The following is a 7252-nucleotide window of genomic DNA, read 5'->3' on the forward strand; positions in this document are numbered from 1 at the left end:
AATCGTTACTCCAGCAGGAAAAAAATCATTGCGCCGTTAGAAGGTTGTAAGATAAGCACAAAATGGATCGAAAATCTTGAGTGCCGAAAACATAATTTTCTAAGGGAAAATGCTTTTAAATTGGGAATCTTGGGAATCCAATTTGGCACGTTTTCCGCGATATTTGCACAGGAACCTGATTCCGCACAATTGTAGCCAATACAATTTTATATTGTTTGTGCCAAAAAGCCCCCCCCCCCCCCTCGCAAAATACGTGTTTTTCCAAAACTTTTACTCCCCCCCTTCCCTCTAAAACCACCGGGTGAACATATTAAAGCAACTATTTTTTTCCCATGCTTGAAAGAAATAAGTAACAATACTAAATTAAAGTTCACATGGTTCTTGATAGTGTAGTTACGGAGTGGTTTCGCAACTGCAACTGGCCACGGCCTTATGAAGAAGTTCAAGGTACAGTGCCTTGCGACGAATGGGTTTCTGAGGCACCTCCAATTCCAGTTCCTTACAGATGTTTTGCAGCATTGCAAGCTTCAATCTCTCCAGCGATCCATCCTTCTTCATTGCACAAATATCGTACTGATCGTACGTGATGGGGTGCTGTAGGGTGATGGAGGTGACTACTTCTCTTGCCCGTGCAAAGTTCTCTTCCTCTTGACAGGCCTGTATGTTAGCGTCGTCAGGAATCTGTTGGCGCACCTTCGCAGCTAGGCGGGAGAAGTGTGATGTAATCTGCTGCGGTGTTAGGAACTCAGAGACTTTGAACAGACGGACACCGTCGGTTCCTAGTGCACATCTCATTTCACGGGAAACAACATCCCCGTCCAATTTTTTTCCGGTGGTTTGGCCGATGGCAAACTTGGCATCAAGGTAGGCTTTCTGAGTGTTGTTAAATCGATAGGGCTTTTTGACGCATTTTAGAGCCCATCCTTCTTTGATGTACACGTCGTCTAGAGCCCCCTCTGTAACTGGAGCAGTGATGGTGATGTGCCCCGCACCCTCTTCTAATTGGGCCTTGTAGCCTAATTTAGCAAGGTCTAACAAAGACCTCTTCTCTAAAGATTGCGTGCATTTTTCTAAAGACAGGTGTTTCTCTAGAGAAGATAGTCTTTGAAAGACCTTGACACACCCATCTTGAGGGCAAGAGAAAAGAGATGTTGCTTCTTCAGTGGCTCCCTGAACGTTTTCCGGTAACACTTCCGCCTTCTTTGTCTTCTTCGCGCGCTTTGTACCCACGGATTTAAAGCCACCTGGTGAGAACGTTGACGCAAGCCAGCTGTAGCCAGGTTCTAGATCTGAAATAGGAGCAATGAAGATCAAACTAAGAGCACCATTGGACATGGTTTTCACATGCTTCTGTGTCGCTAGCTTTCGAGTCAAAATATATAGGCCTCGTTTGGCTTTACTGTAGATACGCGCGCCACGCGCACAATGTTGTGGAAAGAGGAAAAGGAAAAAAAGACACAGTTTGGACTTGCGCGCCCCTCAACAGAAGCATCCAATTTCCTCGCGCCTAAGAGAGTATACTCCTTCCCCTAAATCAATAGGGTTTCCTATATCCCCCTCAACTTCAATGCATGTAATAAGGTAACTTGATACTGTGAATAAAAATGAATAAAAGGAATGAATTGGTAGAAGTCTGTTGTGCAATGCAGCTTTCCTCTACTTTTCTACTGGAGGTTCCCAGACGATCATAAAATACACCTAAACACACACTGCATGACCCAGTTGCACGTATTTACCGCATAAAGACGTCTCCAATGTGATCTCTTTACGACTCCCAATGTCGTACGCACGCCAGGCTGTGGTGCTGGTCTTGTCAGCGCTAAATACGAAGTTGTTTAGCTTGCTGATGGCGGTTATCTTTCGGCTATTATCCACTACAGGTACCTCCCGAATGGTGTCCATGGAAACTACCCGCACCCCATCTATTCCTCCATGCGAGAGTAGAGCACCTTTCAGCTCGTGCGCTGTCGTCACATCATTCCCCTCGTTAATGTGGATCCTGACGTGGGCTTTACAGGCTGCCGCCAATCTGTCAGCAGCACCTTTTCCCCCTTGTGGGTCGGAGAAGTCAATACGCTGGATGTGGACTCCAGTGGTGGCTGCTACCACGGGGCAAGATAGAATAGTGGTAGATGAGTGGTAGCAACCGGCGTTGTCCTGCCTGAAATACGCATTCTTTATCTCTGGGTACTCCAGTTTCAGAGTGTGCAATACGTCCTGCATAATCGCCACCACTGCTGAACTGTCTTGGTTGCAGGACTGGATGGTATGGATGAACCCCTGCCACTGGAGTACATCGTTCAAACGCCGATAGACCACAGAGATGTGCCAGGAAACTCCCCTTTTACCAAACCAGTCTGCTTGCAATTCCCTGTATTTCTGGGGCAAGAACTTCATCGCCCAATCGTTCACGATCAGCACAGTTTCCTGGTCAAGCTTGTCGAGAATATCTAATCGTGCCTGGTCTTGGTTAGCGGATCTTAGTATGTGACATTTCCAGGAGAGGATAGCCAGTTTAGCAGTTTCAAAGATGAACATCGCTTCATCTTTGTCGTCCTCATTTGCAAAGGTGCTTTGGCTGATTATTCTTGCTATGTCAGCTAGGGTTTCAGTGAGGCCCTGGCATTTGTCGCACCTGTCCATGTGCTGATGGTTGCAGGTCTGCTGGTACTCTCTTTCGGTACTGTCGTTAAGAGCAAACACAATGCAGTGATCTGCTACTTAAGAGGTGTTACTGATATGAACCTGTTTACAACAAATTGACAAACAAATTCTCACATTAGCGCAGTATCACGAGTACCGTAACATTCCATTCCGGGGGTTTACATTGCAGTATGGGTTTACAGTGAATTAAGCCAGATTTAAGAGTGACCTAAATTAACCTCACATTAAAATAATTGTCTTTTTGTACTAAAACTGGAAGAAGGGGAGAATAACCTGGTTTAATTAGAGGTGATTATTTTTTACCTCACCTTGTCAGCAGGGAGGGGATAGGGGGTTGGGACTAGTAGGCAGCTGTCCTATAGTTAGGTTCGAGAGGGGTTAGGCTACTAATGAATATAACATGAATATAAAAGTAGTACCGTTGTCAGTACCTTGTAGTCCCCTTTCAGGTAAAACTTGTCCGCCTTGAGGGCTTCTGTAACTCTTGTCTCCCATTCCTTACCGGCGCCAAGCTGACTTATCTGACGTACCAGTGCAGCAAGATCGTCAAATGCACGAGCACCCTCTGCTGCAAAATAATCGAGCCCCTGCAGTGATTTCCTTACAGACGCATTGCATTCAGAGAGTACTCGCAGCATAGTCGACTCACTGCAAAGGTTTGAATCCCGTCTCCAAACAGTACTGGGTGTATTATAGAACAACTCCCTGAGGGATCATCAGGCGTATCACATTGGGTACCTCGATCGTATCACCTGACGATAGCTTCAGATTTTTCAGCCCGAATGGTAGATCTTGTACCAGATGGGGACTGGTTATAAAGCCCAGAAAGTGGTCCAATTGGCCGAGTTCCACTCGAATTCACGTAATGGGTTGTTTTTGTACTTGGGCTCCCCTTCCAAACTGCCGCTGATGTAGGTTGGCCATAGTGAAGCGGTACCTCGTCAAACCCGGAATATACCGCGATATGTCAGTGAAGCTTCCAACACCAGCCATAATAGAAAGAATTTGCCTGCGTGTGTCCCAGCTGGCTGCGTTGTCGTAGGCTTCCGCTAACGCTTCTAAGTACACTTGGTCGGAATGTGGGAGCTCCTCAACGCCCAGTGCCTTATTCATGGCGGTAGAAGACGCTAAGCGTTGCCAAAAAATTCCGGAACTGTCAGGGGAAACAGTCTTCAGCACGGCTGATACTACTTCACTGTCTTTCTTGGTTTGGCGTAACCTAGTTTTTTCAGATGCCTCGATCCAGTTGACCCATGGTTTGCCGAGTGGTTCCAGTTTACAGGAAATCAAAAACTCGTTCAATTTCCCACGAGGTTCAGTTACAGGAGCAGACTCATCGCTAGTTGATGCAGTGCTTGCAGTGTCTGGCGATAAGAACGTTTCATCGGCTTCACAGATTGCAAGCTGGCCAAATGTTTCCGAAAAGTCATCCAAAGAGTGACCATTATCACTTTCCTCAGGAGATGGCAGCTTTTCTCTCTATGAAATAATAAAGTTCTTCATTTAATTTTCGAAATAATAAACGGCAAATTCAACATGGCCAACGTTGCTTATTCAATTCATCGTCGTCGTTATCGTCATTGTCGTGTCTTAAGTCAATTTGGTGTGACGTCATGTTAATAAACTTTAACAGCCTAGGTTTTAAACGAAGTGTCGGCAGGATTAAAACACTATTGAGTCGTCACACCTGAACCAAAATATATAGATTAAACTGTTTCATCAAGACTTAACTGCGTGGAAAGGTACTAAGCTGTAGCAACGACATCTTTACGAGCGTTTTACTGCAACGTTATAAAAAATAATCCCTCTTGACTATTAGTTTTACTTACTTGTGGAAAAGTTTCCTCGCATGGTTCGACAACTTGTATATTTGGAACATCAACGACTGCTGGTTTCTGCTGCTCTTGGCTGCCAATGGCGTCGTCTATGTATTGCTTACACATACGGCATATCGCTATTAAGCAAAATAATTTATATATAAGAATTTCCCACTCAAACTTCAATCCCGCTGCCCAATTAATTAGGTCCTTCTATAAACTCTTATTCTTAAGCCATTATGCATGCTCTGAAAGGGAAGGGAAAGGATATTCTCGCTTTGCGCACGTCCACGCGAGCAGCGCGAATGTCCCCTTTCCCTCCTTTTTTGGGACCGGCCACGCGGGACTTAGACTACGAGCAGTCTCTCGTATTTCTAACAGATATTAGAAACCTTGAAACCTTGAAACATCAATCCAACTACAGACGTGAATACTCGGAACTTACGAGATCCAACTTGAACTAGCTTTCCTGTAGATCTCATCTGCTGTGAAAATGCCTAAATACCCCCCCCCCCCCAAAAAAATCGAAAAATTGTGAATTATAAACAGTAGCCAAACAAAACACTCTCATGAGTACAAGAACTTGGGGCGTGGCCATCGATTTGCCGTCGAGGTGTGAAAGAGTGTTTTCATATGTAAAATTGTTGCAAAGATGTGAATGATCAAATTCATCAACACAAATTATCCTACCGCCCTATCAGCGAAGCTTCAATTTAACCCCGCTCTTATCTCAATCGATAACACCCGTTCCATCTCTTCTACTGCAATGCACGCCTCTCTCCCTCTGATCCCCCACTCTGCTGCATAGTAGTTTATATCACCCCACCCCACAGAGAAGGGTACAAGAGCAACGGGCAGAGTGCAAGCTTCGGAAGGAAAATGCAACCACGCGCGCGGCTCTCTCTCTTAAGCGCCGATCAATTTAATTCAAACTTCAGCATCCTCCGGGCCCGAGCCGAGAATCCCCTCCCCCCCCCCCTGCCTCGAATGTGTTCCCCGAATCTATCGTGCAAGGCGCGTTTTGTTTGTCTGATGTATTCTGCTGTGAGAGGAAGAAAAAGGGAATGAGGTTGCATTTATCATGCATGGTGAGAAACCAAGTGTATTTCCACCCTAATGTCAATTTGTCGCCCGGGAATTGTCCACCCCCGAGACATGGCGCGGCCTTCCTTATCATATTTTCCCACCTCCAAGCGCGTCTCGCAGTCAATTCTTCATCGTCAATCTTGCGCGTCACGCGACCAAAGAAATTCTCGCTCGGTGCTAGCTGGGTTCTTATTTTTCCACTCTACGCCCATTGTGAGGCCAGTCAAACCAGCAAAGCATTTAAATTAAGGAACAGAATCGTAGAACACGGCGACGTCAGAAATAGGAGGTTTTTAAGATCTTCGTGACTACGCTATCCTATATCCTCAATGGTTCTCAACAGGGTGTTACAGATTCAGATAGCGTTACGGCGTGATACCGTTCACGTGGGACTTAAACGCATTGCATCATGGACCTGCTAACCATGTGATTGCTGGAGTGTTGTCGTTTTTTCGAGCAAAGTAGTTTTACTTTGTGTACAGTGTAGGTACGTTCGAGTTGATATTACAGTCAATCAGATTTGAGCCTAAAGATCCTTGTGTGGAGTTGAATCCTTACGAAGAACCGGCGACACGCGTCCTGTAGCGCAGCCCTTCTCTTACATGGTCACTTCGAGCCGGAGCCGATAATACTTGTTTTTACGCTGCACACTGTGGATTCTTCGATCTTTGTTTTGACTGAAGTCATTGAGCGATGCCACCAAAAGTCAAAAACCTTGCAAGGAAGAAAGCAACTCGTGAAGGACATCGAACAACCGTGAAACGAATCGCCTATACAGTCAATGAGCAATTGGATGTCTCGATCAGCGATGAATTGGATCAGAGCAAGCAAGCTCTACACGTGTCGAAGCTTCGCCAGCAAAGAGAATCACTTCGTTCTAAATCGGAAACTCTGAAAGGTCTAGACGAAGACATCCTGTCGATCGTGGAAGACGAAGAAATTGAGATTGAGATTCGAGAAGCAGATCTCGTAAGCGAATTAATACAGCTCAGCATATCAAGAATCGACAATTTTCTGGAAACATTTAGACCCCCCGCGAAGAACATGGACACACCAGAACAACACGAGACACCGGTAAGCCCTCACATTTCTGTATCTACGGAAGTTGCTTCTGGTAATTCTGAACCCTCAAATGTCACTGTTGAATCTCCTTATCCTACTGCAAGTGCTTCTGGTAATTCTGAACCCTCAAATGTCACTGTTGAATCTCCAAATCCTACTGCAAGTTCATGTACACCATCACCTTCTGCCTCCCAAGTTAAATTACCTAAACTCGATTTGAAGAAATTTGATGGGGAGATAAGTAACTGGCCTACCTTCTGGGATGCATTCGAGTCATCAATCCACAACAATATGAAGCTAGCGGCTATTGATAAATTCAATTACCTGAATTCACTCCTTATGAAACCAGCCAGTGATGCCATTTCTGGATTGCCCCTTACTGCCACCAACTACGAAGAAGCTGTTGCCATTTTAAAGAAGAGATTTGGCAATAAGCAATAAATCATAAGCAGACACATGGACATTCTTCTCAGTATTAACCCGGTCAATTCAAGCCAAAACATTGATAAGCTGAGACACCTTTATGATACCTTAGAGGCGCATGTCAGAAGTCTAAAATCGTTGGGGGTCCCTTCAGACTCATATGGAACCCTTCTTTCCTCCATTATCATGAACAAGCTCCC

General features: G+C 45.3%; 1 protein-coding gene across 1 annotated transcript; it reads right to left on the reverse strand.

The window, feature by feature from the left end:
* Nucleotides 1-269: 269 nt before the first annotated feature.
* LOC146472900 (uncharacterized) lies at nucleotides 270-2633 on the reverse strand. The gene is made up of 2 exons (XM_085119189.1): nucleotides 1737-2633; nucleotides 270-1283 (listed from the first exon to the last, which is right to left on the reverse strand). Exons 1-2 carry the CDS (start codon nucleotides 2536-2538, stop codon nucleotides 394-396), a joined length of 1692 nt encoding a protein of 563 aa, XP_084975315.1. The 5' UTR covers nucleotides 2539-2633; the 3' UTR covers nucleotides 270-393.
* Nucleotides 2634-7252: the final 4619 nt, after the last annotated feature.

The sequence above is a fragment of the Pavona decussata genome, unplaced genomic scaffold (assembly GCF_977016875.1).
Source record: "Pavona decussata unplaced genomic scaffold, jaPavDecu1.1 SCAFFOLD_96, whole genome shotgun sequence".
In the NCBI taxonomy this organism is placed as follows: Eukaryota; Metazoa; Cnidaria; class Anthozoa; order Scleractinia; family Agariciidae; genus Pavona; species Pavona decussata.

What these genes read in the sequence shown, in the direction of transcription:
- LOC146472900 (XM_085119189.1), bottom strand. Translation starts at nt 2,538, where the DNA reads ATGTTCATCTTTGAAACTGCTAAACTGGCTATCCTCTCCTGGAAATGT. An exon ending in ATTGGAGACGTCTTTATGCG is followed by an intron (nt 1,284 to 1,736) that starts GTAAATACGTGC and finishes TTTCAGATCTAG; the next exon opens with AACCTGGCTACAGCTGGCTT.